A 27,411-nucleotide genomic window follows, 5' to 3' on the forward strand; every position below is an offset into this window, starting at 1 on the left:
GCAGGAGCATTTGCCAGACCAAAATACATGACTGTATACTCATACGAACCAAAACTAGTCCTGAAGGCAGTCTTCGGAATATCTTCCTCGCGAATGTGAATTTGATGATAGCCCATTCTGGGATCAAGCTTGGAGAAGACCTTAGCACCTTTCAACTGTTCAAACAACTCAGTTATGTTCGGAAGTGGATATTTGTTCCTGATTGTCTTCTTATTCAATGGACGGTAATCGACACACAGCCGGTCCGTGTCATCCTTCTTCTTGACAAACAGAACACCACAACCCCACGGATACGAGCTCGGTCTGATCAAACCCAAACGCTCCTGCTCATCGAGTTGCCTCTTAAGTTCCTTCAATTCTTCTGGACCCAGCTTGTACGGCCGTTTGCACACGGGCTCTGTGCCTGGCTCAAGCTCAATCACAAACTCAACTTCTCTGCGCGGAGGCATGCCTGGCAGCTCTTTAGGAAACACATCTTCATATTCGTAGACCACTGGGACTTGCGAAATAGGATTGATCTCACCCTTTTCATTCAAAGAGAACAGACGGATTGTATCATCGCGCGCCGTGAATATAATCACATCCTCCGAAGAGTGGGTAAGCTTCACTTCTTTCTCTTCACAATCAATTGATGCCTTGTTCATGGCCAGCCAGTCCATTCCAAGAATCAAGTCAATGTCGGAATTGCCCAAGACATACGGAGACGCCAGAAAATAATAGCTTCCTATCTTGACATTGACATCAGGAACTCTACAATTTGACCTCATCTGAGCACCCGGAGAAACAACACCCAAAGGTCTATGCAAACTTGTCGAGGGAAAATCATGCTTGATTAAAAATGACTTTGACATAAAGCAATGCGAAGCACCAGAATCGAACAAGACTTTAGCAGGAAAATCATTGACTGAAAGATTACCCATGATCACATCAGAGGAGTTGTCTGCTTCAGCTGCGTTCACCATGTTGACTCGAGCTGATCTGGGGTTGAACTTGACAAGAGCGTTGCTTGGAGGTTTGCCTGGAGGAGGAGGCGGCAGTAGGAGTTGAGAAGTACACTTGTTGGCATAGTGACCCTTCTGCCCACACTTGTGACAAGTGACATCTGCTGGCTGTCGGTACTCGGTCTAAGGAGGCCCTTGCTTCTGATGCTGGAATCTCTGCTGGAAGACAAGGTTGGGTGGGTGGGAAGAACCACGACCACCAGAGTGCTTGAGCTGCTGCGAGTGCCGAGGAGGAGGAGGAGACACCCAAAACTTCTGTTGCTTCTGAATCACCTGAGTCGAGGAAGAGTTGGAATCTCTGAAGCGCTTCTTAGAATTCTCCACCCTGAGCAAGGCTGCCTCTGCTCTGAGAGCTAGGTTGTAGAACTTGTCGAACTCCTCAGGATCGTGCAAGGAAAGAGCTAACTGTAAATCTTCTTTCAAGCCACCTCTGAACTGATAAATCTTGCTCTTCTGATCTGGGATATCCTGCAGCGCGTAACGGGCCATCTCGTGGAACTCAACGTTGTACTTGTACATGGAATTTCCACCCTGCTTCAAACGCCTGAACTTCTCACGCATCTCCTCCACAAAGCTGGAAGGGATGTAGTGGGACCTGAAGTCACGACAGAGCTCATCCCAAGAATTCACCCTAGCGCCTCTGGAGTCCTTCAGCTGCTGCCACCATATAGAAGCCTGCCCCTTCAACTGGAACGTTGCAAACTTGACATAATCCTCCAGACGCACATTGCTACACTCGAAATGCTTGTTCATATCACAGATCCAGTCCTCTACATCAAATGGTTGGTCGCAAGAAGTGAAAGTCTTTGGCTGGTTCGATAGGAAATGACTCAGACTCGCAAACTGATTGCCACCATGCTGGAAATTGCCTTGCTGCTGATTGGCTCTCTCTTGCAACAACTGTAGCAACATCTGGGTGTTCGCATTAGTAGCAGCCATCGCCGCTTGTCAGGCCTCTGTAGGAGGAGGCGGCGGCGGAGGAGGAGGATTCTCCGAAGGAGGAGGTGGAGGCGGCATATCCTCACGCCCTGGGTTCTGACGCGCTGGTGGAGCCATCCTGAAGACGGACAGCATATTAGCCCACAGAATAACTTAAAGATATTGTTGAATCAAAAGACATTAATATCTGAACAAGAATAAGCAATTGCATTCGAACAAAATAGTAAGAATGCTTCCTCAGAGTGATGGACGACAAAATTCCGATTAAGACCACTTCAAACAAGTATGAGCTAGAACTGCTCGGAACAAACATATGATCGAGATTTCCCCAACCTCAATCATGGATCCGTAGGAAGATAGTCCTATAAGATACTACTTGATATCCCACCTATGAATTCCCGAAATAAATGGTCATGCAATCTGGTACACGGATACAAGGAGTAATATCACACAACTCCTATACCAACCCGTCACCTGTATCACATCCGTCAACACACAACCAGCATCTCGGACCTTCATCTACAATAGACCCTCGTGATCACAACGATACTAGGTATGGCAGTACCCCCGAACAATCTGCACCAGTACTGGGGACATCGGGGTTATCTCGCCACTACCAGTATTGAAGCAATTATGACCCCACCGTGTTCCCGATCGAAGAGAGATCTTCGAGGGGACAGCCACGGTTACGCACACAGTTGGCAATTTTATTAGCTTATGTTTAAGTTATCTATTACCGAATGTTAACAAAATATTCCTAGTTGCCACATAACCGCGGGCGCGACTTTCCGAAAGATTAAACCCTGCAGGGGTGCTCTAACTAGTCCATCACAAACGTCCACAGGCCGCAAAGTAATCCTCTATCACGAATCTTGCGATCTCGTCGGATTCCTTAGAGGAAAACCTCAACTCTGGGGAGAACCAAAGCTTCACCGGGATTCCTATACGCAAGATAAATTGCTAAGGTAAGGCAAGTCTAGGAGGACCTCCCGACGTGTCAACGACCCTGATAAGAGCCGCGTATCTCAGTCTCAGGACACGCCGGATAAGCGAAGCGTACAGTGGCCAGAGAAATCTCCCGAGTTGCCCCGGGATGGCCCCGCACGGTGCTCTAGTTTGGACCAACACTCATGAGGAGCACTCGCCCGGGTTGTTGATTAAATTCCTCGGGTAGGCCATTCCCTATGCAGATTATTATTAAGTGATTAGCAAATTAACACCAATGTTGGGTCCTGCCGGAAAAGTCTTAGCACTATGCGATTTATCGAGGGGGTCCCCATAACAACCCCGAACGTGTTAGGAGCGATCAATATGGAATCAAACACCGGTAGCCGGTAACTATGGCGGCAATAACGGAACAAAGCACCCCGCAAAGGCTAGGCCTTCCGTTGTTTACCAAGTATATAGGTGCATTAATTAAATAACAGAATTCAAGATAATGATATCAATCTCATGTTATCAAATGAGGCAAAGCACCTGCAACTAGCAACACTAACATTAGTAGCTGAGCACAGCCTACTTAGCCATTCAAGTTTGCTAGGAAGGGGTAAGTGTTTGGTTTCATGGCATATCAAGAGGCAAATATTTCAGTGGTAGGCAGCGAGCATATGCCATGGGAAACGTAATCTAGCATAACAAGTCTAGAGATGGAATCAAGGTCATATCATCTTGCCTGTGAGATCCTCAGCTTGGAATGGTTCTTGTTCGTCCTGCACGTACTCTCCTGAATCCACGTATTCGTTCTCCGATCCCGGTGCTACCCAACATAATAATAACATCCAATCAACAACAGCACCTCAAGATGCAACAAGCACATGATGCATGAGATGAATATGAGCATGCATCACTATCTCTATCACTAACACAAGCATAAGGAGTGAATACATGTTCCTGGACAGAACTGCATCCTAAGCTACTTTGACATGCATGATAATGACATGATCACATGTGTCTCGAGAAAACGATGCAAAAGCATATAAAGAACATTACAATCGGAGCTACGAATCAACGGGAATCAACGAAACAAGATATGAAGCCCTACGTGACAAAATCATCACCACACACTCAAATGGCTTAACTCTGGTATTTCCAGGTTGCCAAGACATAAAACAAACCATCATGTATGGGGTGGAGGAAAGAAGAACACCGCATCATCAACTAAGCACTCACAAACATCAAAATGACCAAACTACACAATCTGCCATAAACTGCATCATAGCACTTTGTGAGCTACATGCAAAGCACCTACAGCCACCCAAATATGACAAATAATATATGTGGTTGTATCTATTCAAGAATACTACAATCACAAGCAAGAATTACACAAAAAGGAATTAAACACAGAAAGATACAAGGCTGCAAACTTGCCCAAAAATATCAGTTTTCAGGGACTTAGTGAAAATTCCAGATTCTCACTTTTTGTCTATGCTCTAAAGCATTTTGACAGAAGCCAAAACAATATCTACAGGTCTCCAAATGACATGAAATTTTACAGGGATCTATACAAACATATCAGGTCCAACTTCCCAGTTGAAAGCTAAGGCTAGATCACGACACATTGACCTGCACAACCTCATCAACAGGAGAAGAAAATATAAATAGATTCTCAGACTTACTGAAAATATCAGATTTTCACTAATCTGGAATTTACAACCACATGCCCACTCTGTCTAGGCACAACTTGCACACAAGAAACACTAATAGAGATTTGACACCAACATGTTGTAGAGGAGATCACCTACTACTACCACACAAGAAACCATGCCCTTGGGCTCAACCTATTCCATGGAAACAAAGAGCAAACTTGGAACAAATCTGAATATGTCAACTCTAGAAAGTGTCCCAATGGCAAAACTAACCTCACCACTAGATTCCTTGGGAGATTCTACCCCAAAATCATATATAATATGTGGGCACTTACTTGGAACAAGTGACCACAAATTAAGAAGGAAGAAGTTACTCCAAATCATGTATAGTGAATAGTGCAACATATCATGTGACTTTCACTAGAACAACTACTACATAGTTATGCTCATGTACACAAAGACAATAGTGACATGAGGGTTTGAACCCCATGTTTGTGTCATGCACAACAACATCACAAGCACTACTTTCACTAGATCACACACACACACACACACACCATGCCTTCTTTCATATGTACATGAGGAGGTGCACAAGTGTTGCAAAGTGGGGTTGTTTTCACCACACACATATCATCACAACAACCTCATCACAAGCACTTAATCCCAAGAACAACATGAATGAAAAACTACTATGCAAGTTAACATGGAGCATCACATACATACACTCCTACTAAGTACCACATAACCACAAGTCATATATTGTGTGCACCACTTACACACATATCTTCATACCTACACCATCATCATCACTCACAACTCCTATGCACACAAGCTAGCTGCAATTACACCACCAACACATACTAGCAAGAACACATACACACACATCACTTAAGCCACATACACACATACACATGCACTTCTACTAGTGTGTGCAAAACAAACGCACAACATACAACCTGCATCTAGCGACACTAGCAGGAAGAAGAAATAAAAAGGCCACTTTGATGTCTATGAATTAGGCACAAAGTGTTGGATCAACAAAAGAAATAGAAAATAAAAAGAAATGACAAAAAATGCAACAGGGGCTCCTGGGATTCGAACCCAGAACCCACTACACAACTGCAACAGAGCCACACCACTACACCACTGGCATCTATCGACAGGGAAGAGTAGTTATACAGAGTAACATGTCTCTGTTGGCTACTGTGCAGGATAAACGAAAAACAAAAGAGGCCGAGGGGGGATCGAACCCACGCCCTCTCATCACGCAATAACACACTTCTACCACTAGGCTACGGTTCGGCTACTGCTAGTAAGGGGGGATCTAACCAGCTAAGCTATCACAGCATCCGATCTAGTGCTCTCCACGCCGGTGACAGGAAGGCTGCCGGAGTGATCTACTGCTGCTGCAACGTCTACAGGGAGAACCACCACTATGCGACGATGCATACAAAGGTACAGAGCCCCTGCTACTGCTACTCACTACCACGAACCTCTCCTGACAGCGAAGCACACACACACAACCATCAAGCTGCTGCTCTGCTTCGATAGAGGACATGGAGACAGGGAGGTCGCAGCATCCACTGCTTCTGCATGCCGGAGGGGTACCACTGCACATCCACACCACACCTACGAGGGGGAAGAACTAAAGCTGCTCAACACCTCTAGCGCACCACACCGCACCACGCCTACACATACTACGGCTCTGACGAACTACAACACAGAGGAAACCGGCGAGCTCTACCACGGATCCGATCGATCTACAGAGGAAGGAGGAAGGGGGAAGGTTCCTCACCTTGGGGAAGGAAGGAGAGGACCCCACGGAGGAAGAGGCGACGGAGAGGAAGCAGGCCGGCGATGCAGACGATCCTGGAAGCATAACGAAGCAGACGAGAGGGAACTTCGGGTCCGTGGAGGAGACACGTCCCTGCCGTCGGTGAGGAGGCTCGTCGACCTCACCGAGGGCAAAAATGTAGCGCGGGGGAGTCCCCCATGCTTCTGGACATGGTTGCGGCACCGGAGGGCTACGGGAGCACGACGATCGACAGCGGAGGGCTTCTCTGGCTAGCTATAGGACTTACCAGAGGGGGGAGGAAGAAGAAGAGAGAAGGTGCCGGCGCACTGGTGGAGGAGAGGGAAACCTAGGAGGGAGGAGGACGACGTCCAACTTTATAGCGCCTCGGGGGAGGAGCTTGGCCATTAGATCGACAAGAAGGAGGATCGGCAAGAGGAGATGGCGTTGTACGCCATGACGTCGACCCGAGGAGGAAGAGGAACGCGCGACGGGCTACCGCCTCGCTAACGAGAGGAGTTGGGCCTCTCTGGTGGGAGGGAGCCCACCAGAGCGTTACAAAGGCCACTCCCTGCAAATTCCTATTAAATAAAATCACAGAGAAGGAAAACGCCACAGAGAAAACCAAAGAAGATAAAATAAAAGCAAAAATGTTCCTGGGCCTGAAAAATAGTGAGCTAATTAAATAAAATACTAAAAGGATTTTTAGGGCATATAAAATAAATACAAAACAGCATATTAGTGGTTGTTTTGTGTTTATTCATGCACCTTTAGCACCCAAAAAAATTCACCAATCTAGCACAATATTATGCCCACAATATTTCCTAAACCCTGAACATTTTAAATCCAGGTTAGGAACAAGTTGAAATTGCACTTGTGGAATAAAAGAGAGAAGGGTTTGAATTGCAACAAGCTTTGAAAATACATAGCAACCACTCCTACACTCCACACACCATCATCACATGTGATCACAAGGCCAACCCCACATCAACTCAATCACAATGACAAGACAAGCAAAAAAAAATATAGCCACACAACCAAAGAAGATCAAGTGCCACAATAAATCATACATGCATTAAGATCAAACATGTTCATGACAAGGTGGACCCACATAAGATAGGTTCCAAATATGGCAACTACACACTTGGGGCATTACAGTCCAGAAAAGAGCAGACACTTTATGTTGACAACGATGCATGCATTTATATTGTTTCTTTGAGAGTTGTCATATTACACCTTTGTTGATGATTATCATTAAGATAAGTAAGTTGTTTTTTAAAGCTTAGCTAAAACAAACATCTTCCTTTGTGTTAGCATTTTCACTTCTTGACTAATAACATGTTCTTTCAAAAAGCTTCAATTGATCTCATCAAAATATAAGAGGAAGAGCAAAAGTTAAAAGTTATTAGTTGTTCTTTGACCAAGGACATGTTTGCCATGGTTTGATGAGTTTTCTTAGCTCTACTTTTGATTGTAATTGATATTACTCTTTCATAAGGGCCTTATGAGTTGAAATTGCTGTTGAGGATGGTTGAGTTTAGTAGAGAAATTATGATGCTTCTTGTCTGTATTCTTATTTATCGACACTTCACTCTCTAAACTTGTGGATAGGTTTACCGAGCTCAGTATTCGCTTGGGGACAAGCGCAGTCTAAGCTTGGGGGAGTTTATACGTCCAAAATGCATCACTATTTTGTATCATAATTTGTCTCTATTCATTGATATATTTCACTTTATGATGATGTACTTATAGTGTTTTGTCTTATTTTACACAGTTTACAACTTTCCGGTGCCGAAACAGCAGACGCAAGATTCAGCAGAGAAATAGCATGAAGAGTTGTAATATCAGAACATCTCCAATTGCGTTGAAAATTTGAGGGAAGAAGTTTCCGAAGAGGTCCCGAAGACAGGCCAAAGAAGAGCCGGAGGGGGGCCACAGGTCACCAAGGCGACCTCCTCGCGCGCTCCCCCTAGGCCACGCCAGGAGGCCTCCTGGGTGATGGGCCCAGCCTCCGGTGCTCTCTTTTGGCCTATATGTCCCTCTTGACCTAAAAAATCCGGAGGCAGAAGAGTTTTCGTGATTCTGCCACTACTCCGCGGCGGAAACCTACAGAGAAGAAAATACCTTTCTGGCGGGTAGATCCCGCCAGGAAGAACTCCTCCTGGAAGGGGAGTTCGTCCTCATTGTCATCACCATTGTCACGGGCATCATCGAGATCATCATCACCATCATCAGCAACACTAGCACCATCTCCACCTTCATCCCATCTACTTCACCATTGCAATCGGAGTTGTACCTTGCACTATTCATCCCCTCTACTCTATCGATGTTGATTACTCTTTTGTGGTGAATGCTATTGAGTTTTGTTGGAGAATTATTGTTATGACCAGATTGTTAATCATATTTTCATCACCTCTGATCATGATCTCTTTTATGTCTTGTGAGTAGTTCCATTAGTTCTTGAGGACATGGGAAATGTCCAGATGCTAGTAGTCATACGATGTTGAAGTAATATGTGTTGATTGATATTTAAGTTATGGTGTTATTCTTCTAGTGGTGTTATGTGAACGTCGACTACATAACACTTCGCCTTTTTAAGGACCTAGGGGAATGCATCGTGTATAAAGAATGCTTATGGTGGGTTGCCGGAGCGACAGAAACCTGAACCCCAGTTTGCATACTTTTGCATGAGGGAGTATTGGATCCTAAAGCTTATTGCTATGGTTAGGCTTTGCCTTAATTTCTCTCTTGTATTTGTGGATGCTTGCAAGAGGGATTAATCATAAGAGTGTACTTGTCTTAGCCTAGACGATGCACTAGTTAAGATCCACCCACATAACACTTATCAATACAAAACATAGTACTAGACAGAGTATGGCGAAAGCACTTGACTATCTCCCTCATGTGTCCTCAGGAACGCCTTAGTCTTTATAAGTTTAGTCCCTCGGCTTATCATTTGCTTTCAAAAGGATTGGGCCACTTCCTGCACCTCGGCACCATTTACTTTGCTTGCATTTATTTCCTTGTTGCTTATACTAGAAAGCCCATAAAAAGTTACCTTTCAGCACTTGTAGTTATTACTTGCTCAAGATCACTTGTCAATACCTCCTGCTCCTCGTTGGGTTCGACACTCTTACTTATCGAAAAGGCTACGATAGATCCCCTACACTTGTGGGTCATCAGGTGGGCGAAGCCCGCACCAAGGAACCACTAGGCAAACTCCTTTCCACCCCTCCAGCGTGAGAATGCCCACACGCGGTCGGTGGGAGCTGGAAGATGGGGCTGTTGTACTGCATCCTCGCCTGACTTTGAGAGTGCTCTGGGTTTGGGTGAAGAAGAGAAGGGGGCGGCACAAATGGATGTGTGGAGAATAGGCGGAGGCGTGGGTGGTTTAAATAGAGAAAGGGGAAGGGAAGGGGAGTGGCACAGACCGCCCTTTGGATTTGCTACGTTCGAACAAGCGGCATCGTTCAATATGCCACTTTAATTGCCACGTTGAATATATGCGAGTGGATCGAGGAGACAAGCGTGCGAGATGAGACGAACCAGCAGTAGCGACCGTCCCTGCGTCCGTGGCGGCTCGCATGCAGAAAGAGGCCGGTCAGCGTCCGTGGCGGCTCGTGTGCAGAAAGAGGGGAGGTCAATGCATCGTGGCGGCGGGCATCAGTGCATGTAGGCAGGCTAGCTACATGCATGCATAACAGGCTCATGTCGTTGCGGCACACGCATGACCCAACAATCTAACCACGACCCAACGGGCGAACAACGACACCATCCGACGCGGCCCCAATTGTCAGGTCCAATGGGCGACACAGTCCAGCGCGACCCCACTCGTTAGAGTTAACGGTCAAAGCACTAACCCGACGACATCCACCGTTTGTGACCATTTATGAGGGTTTCACACAAGGGAGTGGGGAAAAGTGAGCAAAAGTTAAGAGTGTGGGGATGAATGAGTAGAGCTAAGGAACCAAGGGTACAAATGTAAAAATCCCAATGAATTAAGGACAACCCTATGGCTCCTGTCGGTTGCCGTACTCATCGACATGCAAGACGTGATAATCTATACAAAACATGATCATCTCATACATCACATATATCACATCACAACATGCCTTGCAAAAACAAGTTGGACATCCTCTACTTTGTTGTTGCAAGTTTTACGTGGCTACTATGGGGAACTAGCAAGAACTGTTCTTACCTATGCAAAGCCACAACGATGATATTCAAGTTGCTATTCAACCTTCTACAAGGACCGCCTCTGTCGAATCCAATTCAACTAAAGTGGGAGAGACAGACACCTGCCAGCCACCTTTATGCAACCAAGTTACATGTAAGTCGGTGGAACCGGTCTCTTGTACATGGACAAGTAAGGTTGGTCTGGGTTACTTCATCCCACAATACCTCCGAATCAAGATAAGACTAAGGAATTAAGCAATATGAACATCAATGCCCACAAACACTTTGTGTTCTACTCGTGCATATCATCTACACATAGATCCTAGCTCATGATGCCAGTCTTGGGGAAGGTAGCATGGGAAACAAAAAGAATCCTACACGCCCCAAGATCATCTATGGAGATGTATAGCTACGACAGAGGGAGAGAGTGCATCTTCATACCCTTGTAGATCGCTAAGCGGAAGTGTTAAGAAACACGGTTGATGTAGTCGAACGTCTTCGCGATCCAATCATGATCCGTCTCGATCCAACACCAAACAGATGACACCTTCCCGTTCAGCACACGTACGACTCAACGACGTCTCCACCTCCTCGATCCAGTGAGCTTAGGTGAAGCAGTAGCTGAGTTATCCGACAACACGATGATGTGGTGACGGTGGTGGTGCAATCTCAACAGGGTTTCGCCAAGCGCTGCCACAATGCGATGGAGGAGAATAACTACTAGAGAGATAGAGAGAGGGGTGGAGGAGGCTGGCCCTAGGGTTTCCCCTAGGGTGTGGGCGACAGCCAAGGGGGCTTCTATTGGGGAACGTCGCATGGGAAACAAAAAATTTCCTACGCGCACAAAGACCTATCATGGTGATGTCCATCTACGAGAGGGGATTTCCCATCTACATACCCTCGTAGATCGCACAACAGAAGCGTTAGTGAACGTGGTTGATGTAGTGGAACGTCCTCACGTCCCTCGATCCGCCCCGCGAACCGTCCCACGAACCGTCGCGCGATCCGTCCCACGATCCGCTCCGATCTAGTGCCGAACGGACGGCACCTCCGTGTTCAGCACATGTACAGCTCGACGATGATCTCGGCCTTCTTGATCCAGCAAGAGAGACGGAGAGGTAGATGAGTTCTCCGGCAGCGTGACGGCGCTCCGGAGGTTGGTGGTGATCTAATCTCAGCAGGGCTCTGCCCGAGCTCCGTAGAAACGCGATCTAGAGGAAAACCGTGGAGGTATGTGGTCGGGCTGCCGTGGCAAAAGTTGTCTCAAATCAGCCCTAATACCTCAGTATATATAGGAGGGAGGGGGAGGGAAGAGGCAGCCTCAAACCCTCAAGGTTTGGCTGAAATTGGAGGTGGAGGAGTCCTACTCCAATCCTACTTGGAGTAGGATTCCACCTTCCCACTTGGAAACTCTTTCCACCTTGTGTTTTTTCCTTCTCAAACCTTATGGGCCTTAGTGTTGGAATTATGCCCTAGAGGCAATAATAAATATAGTTATTATTATAATTCCTGTATCAAGATAACCGTTTATTATCCATGCTATAATTGTATTGAATGAAGACTCATTTACATGTGTGGATACATAGACAAAACACCGTCCCTAGCAAGCCTCTAGTTGGCTAGCCAGTTGATCATAGATAGTCAGTGTCTTCTGATTATGAACAAGGTGTTGTTGCTTGATAACTGGATCACGTCATTAGGAGAATCACGTGATGGACTAGACCCAAACTAATAGACGTAGCATGTTGATCGTGTCATTTTGTTGCTACTGTTTTCTGCGTGTCAAGTATTTATTCCTATGACCATGAGATCATATAACTCACTGACACCGGAGGAATGCTTTGTGTGTATCAAACGTCGCAACGTAACTGGGTGACTATAAAGATGCTCTACAGGTATCTCCGAAGGTGTTAGTTGAGTTAGTATGGATCAAGACTGGGATTTGTCACTCCGTGTGAACGGAGAGGTATCTCGGGGCCCACTCGGTAATACAACATCACACACAAGCCTTGCAAGCAATGTAACTTAGTGTAAGTTGCGGGATCTTGTATTACGGAACGAGTAAAGAGACTTGCCGGTAAACGAGATTGAAATAGGTATACGGATACTGACGATCGAATCTCGGGCAAGTAACATACCGAAGGACAAAGGGAATGACATACGGGATTATATGAATCCTTGGCACTGAGGTTCAAACGATAAAGATCTTCGTAGAATATGTAGGATCCAATATGGGCATCCAGGTCCCGCTATTGGATATTGACCGAGTAGTCTCTCGGGTCATGTCTACATAGTTCTCGAACCCGCAGGGTCTGCACACTTAAGGTTCGACGTTGTTTTATGCGTATTAGAGTTATATGGTTGGTTACCGAATGTTGTTCGGAGTCCCCGATGAGATCACGGATGTCACGAGGGTTTCCGGAATGGTCCGGAAATGAAGATTGATATATAGGATGACCTCATTTGATTACCGGAAGGTTTTCGGAGTTACCGGGAATGTACCGGGAATGACGAATGGGTTCCGGGAGTTCACCGGGGGGGGGGGGGGCAACCCACCCCGGCGAAGCCCATAGGCCTTGAGGGTGGCACACCAGCCCTTAGTGGGCTGGTGGGAAAGCCCAAAAGGGCTCTATGCGCCAAGGAGAAAAAATCAAGAGAGAAAAGAAAAAAAAGGGAGGAGGTGGGAAGGAAGGGGGACTCCCTCCCACCAAACCAAGTCCAACTCGGTTTGGGGGGGAGTCCTCCCCCCTTGGACTCGGCCGACCCCCTTGGGTCCCCTCCCTCCCACCTATATATACAGAGGTTTTAGGGCTGATTTGAGACGACTTTCCCACGGCAGCCCGACCACATACCTCCACAGTTTTTCCTCTAAATCGCGTTTCTGCGGAGCTCGGGCGGAGCCCTGCTGAGACAAGGTCATCACCAACCTCCGGAGCGTCGTCACGCTGCCGGAGAACTCTTCTACCTCTCCGTCTCTCTTGCTGGATCAAGAAGGCCGAGATCATCGTCGAGCTGTACGTGTGCTGAACGCGGAGGTGCCGTCCGTTCGGTACTAGATCGTGGGACTGATCGCGGGATTGTTCGCGGGGCAGATCGAGGGACGTGAGGACGTTCCACTACATCAACCGCGTTCACTAACGCTTCTGCTGTACGATCTACAAGGGTACGTAGATCACTCATCCCCTCTCGTAGATGGACATCACCATGATAGGTCTTCGTGCGCGTAGGAAAATTTTTGTTTCCCATGCGATGTTCCCAACACTTAGTGGGAACTTATTCCAGCCCACTAGGGGCTGGTTTATCTCTTCCCATAGCCCATGAGACCCCTTGGGGCGTGACACCCCTCCCAATGGTCCCCGGCACCCCTCCCGGCACTCCCGGTACACTACCGATGAGCCCGAAACTTTTTCGGTGACCAAAACAGGACTTCCTATATATCAATCTTTACCTCCAAACCATTCCGGAGCTCCTCGTGATGTCCTGGATCTCATCTGGGACTCCGAACAACATTCGGTAACCAACCATATAACTCAAATATGCATAAAAGCACGTTGAACCTTAAGTGTGCAGACCCTGCGGGTTCGAGAACTATGTAGACATGACCCGAGTGACTCCTCGGTCAATATCCAATAGCGGGACCTGGATGCCCATATTGGATCCTACATATATTCCGAAGATCTTATCGGTTGAACCTCAGTGTCAAGGATTCATATAATCCCGTATGTCATTCCCTTTGTCCTTCGGTATGTTACTTGCCCGAGATTCGATCGTCAGTATCCGCATACCTATTTCAATCTCGTTTACCGGCAAGTCTCTTTACTCGTTCCGTAATACAAGATCCCGTGACTTACACTAAGTCACATTGCTTGCAAGGCTTGTGTGTGATGTTGTATTATCGAGTGGGCCCCGAGATACCTCTCCGTCACACGGAGTGACAAATCCCAGTATCGATCCATACTAACTCAACGAACACCTTCGGAGATACCTGTAGAGCATCTTTATAGTCACCAAGTTACGTTGCGACGTTTGATACACACAAAGCATTCCTCCGGTGTCAGTGAGTTATATGATCTCATGGTCATAGGAACAAATACTTGACACGCAGAAAACAGTAGCAACAAAATGACACGATCAACATGCTACGTCTATTAGTTTGGGTCTAGTCCATCACATGATTCTCCTAATGATGTGATCCCGTTATCAAGTGACAACACTGCCTATGGTCAGGAAACCTTAACCATCTTTGATCAACGAGCTAGTCAACTAGAGGCTTACTAGGGACAGTGTTTTGTCTATGTATCCACACATGCACTGTGTTTCCAATCAATACAATTATAGCATGGATAATAAACGATTATCATGAACAAAGAAATATAATAATAACTAATTTATTATTGCCTCTAGGGCATATTTCCAACAGTTGCCTTGGCCCCCAAGGAAGGGGGCGGCGGCCACCCTTGGGCCAACCCTAGCCCTTGCCCGTAGGGGTCGTAGGGGGGGGGGGAGCTCACCAAGGGTTGGTGCGCCTCCTCTCACAGCCCATGGGGCCCTCCGTGGCAGGTGGACCCTCCCGGTGGACCCCCAGTACAATTCTAACAACTCCTTCATATTCCCTACAAGTCCCCGAACTCATCCGGGACTCCTAACAACCTTCGGTCACCAACATATATAACTCAACAATACTATAACATCATCAAACATTAAGCGTGCGGACCCTGCGGGTTCGAGAATTATGTAAACATGATTGAGACACCTCTACGGTCAATAACCAATAGCGGGACCCGGATGCCCATATTGGTTCCTACATATTCTACGAAGATCTTTATCGGTCGAACCACAATGGCAAGGATTCAATCAATCATGTATGCAGTTCCCTTTGTTCAGCGTTATGTTACTTGCCCGAGATTCGATCGTCGGTATCTCCATACCTAGTTCAACCTCGTTACCGGCAAGTCTCTTTACTTGTTCTAAATACAAGATCCCATGACTAACTCCTTAGTCACATTGCTTGCAAGCTTATTGTGATGTTGTATTACCGAGTGGGCTCAGAGATACCTTTCTGTTATACGGAGTGACTAATCCGAGTCTCCATCCATGCCAACCCAATAGACACCCTCGAAGATACCTATAGAACATCTTTATAATCACCCAATTACGTCGTGACATTTGATACACACAACGTATTCCTCCAGTGTCACGGGGTTGCTTGATATCATGGTCTTAGGAACAGATACTTGACATGCGAAAAGCAATATCAATAAACTTAATCATACGATAAAATGCTATGCTTACAGTTGGGTCTTTTCCATCACATCATTCTCTTAATGATGTGATCCCGTTATCAAATGACAACTTGTGCCTATGGCTAGAAAACCTTAACCATTGTTGATCAACGAGCTAGTGTAATAGAGTAGTAAATATGTGCCACCTCCCTCCAAATATGCACGGTACGTGTTTAGTACTCTACCTCTGATACATTTTATCTTCTTATTTGAAAAAAAAACTATGGTCAAGAAAAGTTTTTTTCCTCAAGAAGAGTGGTCAAAGAAAAGTTGTGCTGTGCACAAGGGAGGCGAGGAGAGGAGCATAATAGCACGGCGGCTGCTGCTTGCGGGAACCCTGGAACGCCCCACTTCCCCCACCCCACCCACACACTCTAGTCCAACAAGCTGCAAGCAGCGCACGGCCACGCCACGCGAGAGCGAGACCAGACCAACACCGACCCGCACGGCAGGCACATCCCCTCACGCCCCAACCCCCCGCCCGCCTCCTTCCATTCCCCTCCCCCACGCCGGCCACTCCCCATCGCTGCGACCCCCCCCCCCCCCCCCCCCTCCCAACCCAGCCGCCGCCGCCGCCCCGCCCCGCGCGCCGAGCGGCCGGACCGATCCGTCGCCCGCCTAGGGTTTGCCCCCCTTCCGCCTCCCGCGTCCCCGCCGATTCGGCTCGATTCGTGCTGAAGCGGGCTGCTCCGGCCCGCCGCTCCCCCCCGGCGGGTCCCCCGGTCAGCCGCCGCCGCGCCGGGAGCTAGGGTATCGGCTCGCCGCATTGGTTGGCGCGCGCATGGCCATGGTGCCCAACGGGCTCCTGCCCAATGCGTCGGCGGGGGTGACGCGGCGGCTCGACCCCGACCGCTGGGCCGTCGCCGAGTCCCGGACCGCCGAGCTGATCGCGCGCATCCAGCCCAACGCATACTCCGAGGGCCGGAGGCATGCTGTCTACAACTACGTGCAGCGACTCATCATGAACTGCCTCTCCTGCCAGGTATACCAGCGACGCCACAACTGGATCGATTGCTTCCACAAGTGACAGAGATTAGTGGCTTGCAGTGCCTGCCACTTCTCCTTGGTCTTCTGCAGTGCATCCGCGGGCACGGAGTTAGTCAGGTTGTTAGGCAGCTAGCCGAATTAGGTCGCTGCTGTTGTATTTGACAGGACAAAGAGTCCAGTTGACCATACACTTCCCTCTCTCCCCATAAGTTCTCTGCCTGAGCAGCACAGCTGGTTATACTAATCACTCACACCACAAATGGCTTATGGAACTACAACATCCACCTTTACTATGATATGATATGCAAAACCAGCATCTATTAGTCAGGAAGATTTTGAATAATCCCGTTCTGTATCTCTGATTCAATCCTACTTACTGGTGTACCTTATGGAATGAGCATTTGTCTAGGTACATTGGTAGATGTCAGTGTTGAACTAGTCCCTTACTTGTTTCATTGTTTGCCTTTCTTGCATTCAAGGTTTTTTTTGCACTAACATGTTGCCACTTTCTTGGTCTTGCCTTTTTGTTCTGCGTACCTCAAATATATTGTTTCTGGTGATTATATGTGCTTGAAATATAATTGATCTCCTCACTCTTTCAGGTTTTTACTTTTGGATCAGTCCCTCTCAAGACTTACTTACCGGATGGTGACATTGATGTCACCGCTTTCAGTAATAGTGAAGAATTAAAGGATACCTGGGCAAATCTAGTTAGGGATGCTTTGGAGCGTGAAGAGAAAAGTGAAAATGCTGAATTTTGTGTAAAAGAAGTTCAGTACATTCAGGCGGAGGTAGTCTCTCTCTGATAAGTGAAACATGATATGATATTATTTTGCAGTTAATTTCTTGTGGTAACTATATACCTATAGCAGTGTTGAATTAATAAGTTTGCCAGCATGCATGTGCATGTTGAATTAGTGCTGGAACACCATTGCTGTATTTTGATTTGTGCCACATGTAGAACAGAACAAATACAAGTACACAACTCATCGGAAGTGATAGCTTTTCTTCCCTGGAAACTCTTGCGATTCACAGATGTCTGTGGACATTGTGTTTGCGTTAGAATACTCTGGCACCCGTACAGTCTCTTTGCAAGATTTGTGATGGAAATCTGGCTACTCACTACAGTAAGATGTGCTAACCTATTTTGCCCCACTAAAACCAAGGTGGAAGATTGGGCTACTCGCTACCTTAAGATGCACTAACCTATTATTATTATGTGCCGGTGCAACATATTGTGTAATGGAAAAGTACTTCTAGCTTTCATTACCTGTATTATGCTGTCTTTAAGATGCGCTAACCTATTAGTTCTCAGAATGGGGAAACATATCCTATGTTTAAGTTACTTTGTTTTATGAATTATGATTCATTACCTGTATTATGCTGTCTCCATCCATTTTTTATCATCCTAATGTATTTCGTGAATCATGTACAGGTAAAGCTTATCAAGTGTCTCGTGGACAACATTGTTGTTGATATCTCATTTAACCAAGTTGGTGGATTGTGTACACTTTGTTTCCTTGAACAGGTGTGTTCTCTTGTTCAAATCAAATGAATGTGTATACTATGTGCAAATGACCTGCTGGAATCATTTTTTTCTGTATAGCACTAGCTAACACTATCAAATCTACTGATGTACAATGCTGACTATATGGTTTTGCTTATTGCATATAGATTCAAGGATTAAAACTAGACTTTCCTGCCTATACACTTCTAATGGATTTTCATTTTATTAGGTTGACAACCTGATCAATCAAAACCATTTATTCAAGCGGAGTATCATATTGGTGAAGGCGTGGTGTTTCTACGAGAGTCGTATTCTTGGAGCTCACCATGGTCTTATATCTACTTATGCATTGGAGACCCTTGTTCTGTACATATTTCACGTGTTCAACAACTGTTTTACTGGACCACTTGAGGTGATTTGTCTCTTGCATTTTACTATCCTTGCATGAGAACAGTGCTCATCCGTTACTTTTGCATTTGCAGGTGTTATACCGTTTCTTAGAATTCTTTAGCAACTTCGACTGGGAGAAATTTTGTTTGAGTTTGTGGGGGCCAGTTCCTATAAGTTCACTTCCAGATATGACTGGTAATCTGATATATGTCACTTACTTTACTGCTGTTTCATAGTTAATTGTAACATGGTAGTTTTAACTTTTTTGTTATTTCATGCAGCGGAACCCCCGCGGATGGACACTAGTGAATTGCTGCTGACCAAGGCCTTCTTGGATAGATGCAATCATCTGTATGGAGTTATGCCTCGCACCCAGGAGAACCAGGGTCAACCATTTGTTTCAAAGCACTTCAATGTTATTGATCCCTTACGAGCAAATAACAACCTTGGAAGAAGTGTCAGTAAAGGTGACTATCAAACTATCTAAAAGATTCTAATTGAAGCAGATGAATTGAACAGAGTTCATACTTGGTGTTTTTTCCTATTGCTGCTATCAATAGGCTCTGATTCTATTCACTAATACTTTAATAATAAAATGAATTATTTGGTAAATATTATGCATAATTGTTAATCCCTCTGTTTTTTTTACTCCGCATATTAGATTTGTCAAAAGTCAAACTTTTTAAAGTTTGACCAAATTTATATTAAAAAATATCAACGTCTGCTATACCAAATAAATATAATATGAAAATATATTACATGATCTAATGATACACATTCTGTATTGCGAATGTTAATAAATGTATGTGTAAACTTGGTCAAACTTTGGAGACTTTGATTTCAGACAAGCCTAATATGCGGAGTAAAAATGAAATGGACAGAGTATCTACAAATAACATGCTCGTAACTTTTCAACTGGTGGAAGCTCACCATTTTACTGATGTATCTAGGCAAGTAATAAGTAGTTACAATGAATTATCCATCTGTGCACGTGCTGTAAATGGTTCTTCCTCTAGGTACAGGAGTTCGGTTTCCCATTTTGGCCAAGCCAGTACATGGTTGATTAAGAGGTGATATCTGTAGCAATTTAAAACCATAATATACATTGTCTGTTTGTACAAACTTACATATATTGTCTTTGTAGTGATTTTGCTGCTGTGATTGATCATCCTCTTGAATACAGCGAGTTTTATATTGTATTTTGGCTTTGCTGATAGATAAGTTCCTGTTACTTTTGCAGGCAACTACTTTAGAATACGCAGTGCCTTTTCTTTTGGGGCAAAAAGGCTGGCAAAGTTACTTGAATGTCCAAATGAAAATCTAATTGCTGAAGTAAATCAGTTCTTTACAAATACATTGACAAGACATGGGAGTGGGAATCGTCCCGACGCGCCTACACCAAATCTGTTTCCTAAACATGCTCTGAAGATTGTCCCTGCTGAAGCATCAAACAGCCACGAAAATGCAACAATGCCCAAGAAAAAGATGGAAAAACCTAAAGTTCGAGTTAATCAGGGCAGTCTCATTGAAGGTTCTCACAGCTATGCTGAACCTATTTCTCAACAACCTCAGAGAAGTGATCTACGCTCTCGGAATTCACCAAAGGCAGTTCATCCTGCTGTTTCTCATGCACAACACCAAAAAGTTAATGCGACACAACCCAACACCAAGGTCTCTGAACAGCTTGAAAGGAACAAGTCTGGTGGATCAATGCCAAGTGAAAGGGATGGGAGAATGCCAAATGCTCTGTTTGTTAATGGCCGAAATGGGCAAAACATGTCTCCGTTTGCAAGAACCCAGTCTAGCCCTGAACTGACAGATCCTTCTATTGAAGGATATTCTCGTGGAAGGCGAACTAGAGTGGTAGAAATGGAGAAGCCTGTGAACAATGATTACAATAACAGAAGGAATAACTTAGTTCCAGAAGTGCCTAGCAACCACAGCACTAAATCTTCACAGGATGAGTCAATGTCTTCCATGAACAGTTCATCTCACCCTAGTGCAAAAGCAGCTTCTGAATCAAATAGTGTTTCCAGCAGCTATCATGAAGACAATGGTTTTGTAATTAACGAAGAACTTCCTTCTGTATCTGAGGCATCAGAGATGCAGCATGAGGAACATGCTCTAGTTAATCTAATGGCATCAGCAAAGTTGCATGGTTTCAATGGACAGGCTCCATTGCCAATGCAATTACCTTCTCATATGTCTGTAGCATCTTTGCCCTTACTGCCTCCAACAGCTTTTCCTCAAAAACCTTTTGCCGGTATTCCACCAACTAGCTTAATTGGGAGCCAGTGGTTGCACAACATGCAGTTTCTCCAAGGATTTGTTCCACCACCTATGGCCCATTATACTTACAACCCTTCGTTTGCACCAAACACAGAGGATGGTAACGAGAGTGAAAAAAGTACCACATCAGATTCGAATCTTGATCCTGGCAACGCTCAGTATGAGTATGGTTTTCGGTTGTCTAGAAATTTCAACCATGAAGGAAGGGATTCACATGTGCATCATTTTGATGACAACAACCGTTCCTCTTCACCTAATGGTGTATCTGGCCCCCCCTTGGACAGGCAGATGCAATATACGGTTGAGGATAGCGGAGTAGTAGAGGAAAACTATACCAACATGTTTCAAAATCAAACAAATAGAGAAGTAAGGAGAAATGCCCCCATGGGCAGTGGAAATTTGAGAACTACTTCACAACCCAGTTCTTCCAAAAGCAAAGCTCTGTCAGAGAGTTCATGGGATGAAAGAGCTGCAAAGACATCACGAGCTTCGAGGGACAAATGGGAAAAAAAGCCTTCCTTTCCAGCCCCTGCCACAACCACACTGAGCATAAGTAAGACTGGTTGGCAGACAGGAAATACCAGTGACCATATGCTGACAGAAGCAGATGAAGGCGCCAGGAATGGTGTTGTACTGCCAGTTATTAGACATGAAGCTTCTGACATAGTAACAGGATCTGTCTCGTCAGATCCATCAAGAACTAGTCAAGTACGGAATGATTTTAGCGCATCATGGATGCCTAATCCCATGTTTGCACCTTTTCTTATTGGTTCCTCTCAGCAGAGGCAAGCTGATAACTCTGGACTGACTTTTGTCCCAACAGGTCCACCGGTTCCTTTTGTTGTGCTCCCATATGTGCCTGGCAATAGTGATGGATCTGTTCCACAGTTCGAGGGAAATGACGGAATTGATCAGTTCCCTGTCAATGTTGCTGTTCAAAATTTTGGTTCACTCAATGATGTTCACCAACCTGATAACAGTGCTACCTCAACGACATCATCCAGTACTGTAGCTAATCCATCCTATGATCACAAACCTGACATTTTGAACAGTGATATTGCCAGCCATTGGCAGAATTTACAATATGGACGATTCTGCCAAGATGCACGCCCCATGGGTCCTGTATTATACCCTTTTGCAGTGCCTCCAGGGTACATGCAGGGGCATGTTCCATGGGATGGGCCTGGAAGACCACCTTCACCAAATGTTAACTGGACACAGATGGTGGGTCCTGGCCAAAGAGCCTTTCCTATGATGCCTCTACAGCCAGCTTCGGAAAGAGTTACTGCTGTTCCTCCGCACTATGGAGAGCATGCACCCAGATACCGTGGTGGAACAGGAACCTACTTGCCAAATCCTGTAAGCTCCTAATAAATCGTTCATTTGTCTTACCTTATTGTAAACATAACATGCTTATTCTTGGTATCTCAAAAAATAATATAGAAAAACAAGCTTTTGTAAATTTACCGGCTTTAGCAGTGTAGTTTCATCAGCATCATCTTTCTGAAATGTAATACAGTATCATTTGTCCCAGCTTGTGAAACATATGTCATATTCCCTCTGTTCCTAATATAAGTCTTTAGAGATTTCGTTACGGACTGCATACAGATGTATATAGACATACTTTAGAGTGTGAATTCACTTATTTTGCTCTGTATGTAGTCCGTAGTGGAATCTCTTAAAAGACTTATATTTAGGAACAGAGGGAGTAGGTTTTAAGTTCGTAGCCAGCTGCATGCCATATTACTCAAACGATCTAGTGGAAAGAGGGGCATGTTGTTATTGTCAGACAGAAACAGATGACCCTAATGTGAGATTGTAACGTTGATATTTTTTATGGATGAATTTGTTTCATAGGTGTGCGTGGAAGCTTGCTATCCATGTGCCAGAACCATGAGTTGGTCGCGAGATCCTATGGGTTTCACCTCTAGCCTACCCCAACTTGTTTGGGACTAAAGGCTTTGTTGTTGTTGTTGAATTTGTTTCATAGGTACAGTTATAAAAACGGCAACTCTAATAGCACAAATGTGTTTACCTGTAATATTCAAGAGAAAATGTTCTTCAGCTTGTCATGAATACAGTTTGCACCCCAGAAACAGACAGAGAGTACCGTTACCAAGTGTCTGGTTCCATGATGCTTAGTAGTAACTGGTAAAGCCTAGTCAAGAAGTATTAGTAGTAACTAGTAAGTAGTAACTGGAACCATCTTCTTGAAACTTTCCTTGCAATCCATCAACTCAAATGTTGCCATCGATCTGGTTCTGTTGTACTAAGATCTTTGTACTTAATGTGGTTATAATATCCTGTAAATATCGCTACGAAGGTGTGGATTTTAGTCATCACTCATCGCTAAGTGAAAGTAGGAATTTTCTTTGAAAAGTGGAAGTAGGAACAATTTCAGTATCCCTAAGTGTAGTGCACATGGTGTTGGCATTATGGTTCATTGGCTGATGGAGTCTCAGCTAACTGGAGTGTGACTGGTCATCCGTTGCTGCATGGGAAACTCAAGAGCTTATATCATGGATATAAGATATTCTGGGTGATGTATAGCTCTATCCCCCTCCACCACTTGTGCAGTTGTGCCTGAAGGGCAATATAGTTTATCAGGCGATTCTTTATGAACATGATAGTTGCTTTACGAACATAATAGTATTTTAACTGGGAATACTAAGCTGTCAATTCTGTTTGTTGCATTTTCTCAGAAGGTTCCATTTAGGGACCGAGAGCGTCCCTCGAGTTCAAGATACTACAGAGGAGGTTATAATAGTGACAAGGGTGACAATAGTGATAAAGAAGGAAGTTGGGCAAACTCAAGACAACGAAATACAGGCCGCAACTATGGACGTAGCCAATCAGAGAGGTATGGCATGAGGTCTGATAGGCAGACAACAGATGAAGGTCAGTTTGACAGGCAGCGGAGATCCTATAGAAATGACTCACACAGGCATGAGGCAGGTGCTCAATACCTTGGACAGGGTCAATCTCATGGATCCACAAACTCTACTCGCAGACCAGGGAATATGGCACATGGGGTTTACTCATCACCATATGCAGTGCCAAATGGCGTTGGTGCTTCAGATTCACCGTATCTTATGGTTTACCCATACGAACCAGCTGCAAATCATGGTTCTTCCTCTGAACCGCTTGAATTTGGTTCACTGGGGCCAATCTCTATGGCAGATGATGGTGATCTACCACAGCCCACTCGCCAAGTAATGGCCAATGGCTTTTATGGGCAAAGACATACTGCCTTTAGGGTTAATTCCTCTCATTCATCTCCTGATCAACCATCCTCACCTCAACCTCGCAGGTAATATCCCTCGCTTGTCTCTTTTCTTGCATATCATTTCTGTATTACTCCCTCCGTCCAAAATAAGTGTCTCGTTAACTTTTATTTGCGAAAAGAAACTGGTATGTGTTTCCATGTGCATCATCAGAGGTAGTGTGATAACAATTGCTACTGTCATTCTAGCTAAAATTGAGTAATTGACAAAATAAATAAATAAATACCGAACGAGTGATATGTTTTGGGATGCAGTGGAGTTTTAGCTACTTAACTTTCATTCTTCGGCGTAGCTATCTTTTTCTGTTACCCTTGAGGATATGACTTGTCGAGCTGACATTTTTACTATGCTTTCTGCATTATGCTGAATGTGATGGAGCTGTGAAAGCTTTAACTTTGGCACATCAGTAATTATGTTGATCAAAACATGGAATAAAGAATGAAGTGGAAGTTATCTCGCGGCAAACACGTCATATATCTTTGGATATCTATTTTGTGTTGAAGTGCTATTCAATTATTGTTGGCTAAACATTTTTGTTACTACCGAAAGAGAAGATAATCGATATCAGTTCTATGTTTCGTACAAGCAGTATTCTGATGATTATTTTACATGGTAGTTATTTGGTTCTATTCTTCAAACATTGTGTCATTAAATGAATTACAGTTGGATCAAATTACGTAATAATTTCATAAATTATTCAGTTTGCTTCTGTGGAATGCTGTCTTGATTGTTACCACTGTCAGTATTTTGCAGCATCTGTTGTCACCACCCTGATCCTTATGTTTTCTTTTGAAGGTAGCTGGAAGGATACGATAGCTTGGCTCTGATACTGAACCGATGCTCACCCTTCAGTTATATTTAGCTCTGGTGCCTGTGATTATGTCGTACGCGACTGCATATTGTTGGACCATCTGGTGTCTGGAGTGCACATGTGCCTTTAGCTGGTAAGCAGCTGGTGGCCGGATACCTCACCAATATTTAGTTTGTCCAAAGAGACATCAGTCAGCAGCAGGTCATTTTACTGGCAAGTAGCTGATGATACTTTGAGATGCCTCGGGAATATTTAGTTCCATGGAAAGACGCACCAGTCCTTCCAACATGCTTTACTGGGCTTTTCTGAGACTAAAGCAGAATCACCTTCTGAATAAACCATGGAACCGGGAAGACGAGAATATATCCTCTTGTCGACCCAAAGGATATGATCAAGGAAGGGTTAAGCCAGAATGCCAGCCCTCGTATTGTCATCTCGATATCAGAGACAAAAGTGGGGATTATCATCAGATTCTACTAGTACTGCCTGGGCACCTATCCAGAGCCGAAAGCTAATAGTGAACTCATGTCACTGGGCAGAAGCAAGATCATGTAATCATGTTTTCACATATGGAAAACTTTTCACGTTAGATGTATTAGGGTTTAAGAATCTTGAAGTTGAGTTTCTAGCTTCGAGGAATATGATTATCTGAATTACTCTATGGCTAATGAAAAGATCAATCGATCGCTTCGTTTTGATCAGCTTCTTTTCTCAGACGTGCTCTCTGATGGTTTTATTCAGGTGCGGTTTGATTTCTGTCCGGTTGTATATGCCCATCCCTTGTGTTGAGCAATCTGACGTTCTCTTGTGTTGAGCAATCTGATGTTTTACCAGTTAGGTGCTGTCGATTCAGTTTCATATCCATCGGAAGTGCGCCATACCAGTTACTCTTCCTTCTGGTTCGTTGATGGTAAGACTAACAGCAACAGGCAGTTGCGGTTCAAGATGTAACAAAAAATTCAAATTTCGCATGTAGTAGTACTGACAGTATAAGAAGCCATTACTCCCATTCACCTTTTTAAACCATCTGCAATTCTGAACTAAACTGTGTATCTGTCTAGTGTTCCTTTCCCCCCTCAAGTCCAATCTCTCACTCTCTAGCGACTATGCTGCCACTAGATCCTGCCGCTGTGGCAAGAAGCAGTTATATGCAGTGCCACAACTCTCTGTGTTCCTGGCGAGCAACGGAGAGCTCCGTGATGCGTGTGCTCATTCTCCAACCCTTTTCTTGAGCTCCGTGATGAAGTCCTCCTTCTCCTGGTCCGTCATCCCCACCGTGGAGCAGTCGCCGACGCCCCACTCGGCGCCCCGCAGGCAGTACTTGTCCTGGATCTCCCTCTCGTTCCTGGAAAGGAGTAACATTGTTTGCCCCAAGGGATTTGTCACAAGAAGATGGCACGGAAGCAGCTACCTAGAGAGCTTATTTTCAGCGCAAACGCGCACGTACTTCTCTTTGTTTTGCTTGGACTTCTGGAGCAGCTCCCTGAGCACCTTGGAGGACTTGAACCTCGAGTCGTTCTCCGCGTACTTCCTCTGGTTCTCCGCTTGAGAGTTCATTCAGTGCAGGTCAAGGAGACATAAATAAGCATACACAGCAAAACCAAATTGGATATACGGTACTACTGTCTGAGATGAGATAGTGTAGAGCAAGTAGCTAGCTGAACCAACCATTCCATTTGTCCAAGAACTCGAGCCGGGGCAACGGGGGTGCTGGGATGGACTCCAGCCCGGTGGACCCTGACAGGATGCCGGCGCTCACTGCAAGTTCGCGGACCAATTTCAACGGGTGTTGGCCATTGCCGTACGTACGTGACTCTGCGTGAAGGATTTGCACCCTACCTGGAGTGGACCAGAGGACGAGCGAGAGGGAGACGGCGGCGGGGACGCCCAGCAGGAACGCCCGGCCGCTCTTCTCCGGCGTGCTGCAGCGGCCCCTCGCCGGCGGTGCCGGTGGCGCGCTGCAGAGGACGCGGAGGCCGAGCATGGTGCTTTGCTTTGGCCTGGCTGCCTCGCTAGAACGTAGGCGAGAGACCGAATGGATGGATGGATGAGCCGTTTAGCTACTCTGGCCTGGTCGAGTGAGGTTGCGGGTGGGGGGATTGGGGAGGGGCGGGCGCCACTCTCACTACCTGTTCTCTTGTCAGCCACTAACGATGGGGGTCATCTCGGAGGTTGCCCTTGGGATCTTTTTCTTCAGTGTAAGTGTATGCCAGTCTTGCAGCGGCGTTTGGGGTTTGTTTGGTTCGCGTAGAAAACTTGGTGGGATTGCATGGAAGTTGGTAGATATATAGAAAACAAAACGAAATATTTCATTTTTTTCCCACATGTTTAGAAATATGCGGGCGCGTTTGGTAGGCTGCATCAAAGC

The 27,411-nt window shown here is 45.4% G+C and overlaps 2 protein-coding genes across 2 annotated transcripts; one reads left to right on the plus strand and one right to left on the minus strand.

The window, feature by feature from the left end:
- The first annotated feature begins 16,399 nt into the window (after positions 1-16,399).
- LOC123449352 lies at positions 16,400-25,744 on the plus strand. Its single transcript, XM_045126553.1, has 9 exons — positions 16,400-16,757; positions 17,365-17,553; positions 18,198-18,290; positions 18,499-18,681; positions 18,752-18,854; positions 18,941-19,126; positions 19,900-22,307; positions 23,651-24,258; positions 25,028-25,744. The coding sequence occupies exons 1-9, from the start codon at positions 16,557-16,559 to the stop codon at positions 25,029-25,031; spliced, it is 3,975 nt and encodes a 1,324-aa protein (XP_044982488.1). The 5' UTR covers positions 16,400-16,556; the 3' UTR covers positions 25,032-25,744.
- Positions 25,745-25,982: 238 nt separating this feature from the next.
- On the minus strand, positions 25,983-27,155 carry LOC123449353. Its single transcript, XM_045126554.1, has 4 exons — positions 26,883-27,155; positions 26,712-26,801; positions 26,491-26,587; positions 25,983-26,388 (listed from the first exon to the last, which is right to left on the minus strand). The coding sequence occupies exons 1-4, from the start codon at positions 27,025-27,027 to the stop codon at positions 26,253-26,255; spliced, it is 468 nt and encodes a 155-aa protein (XP_044982489.1). The 5' UTR covers positions 27,028-27,155; the 3' UTR covers positions 25,983-26,252.
- Between the last annotated feature and the right edge of the window lie 256 nt (positions 27,156-27,411).

Source organism: Hordeum vulgare, chromosome 4H, assembly GCF_904849725.1.
Source record: "Hordeum vulgare subsp. vulgare chromosome 4H, MorexV3_pseudomolecules_assembly, whole genome shotgun sequence".
In the NCBI taxonomy this organism is placed as follows: Eukaryota; Viridiplantae; Streptophyta; class Magnoliopsida; order Poales; family Poaceae; genus Hordeum; species Hordeum vulgare.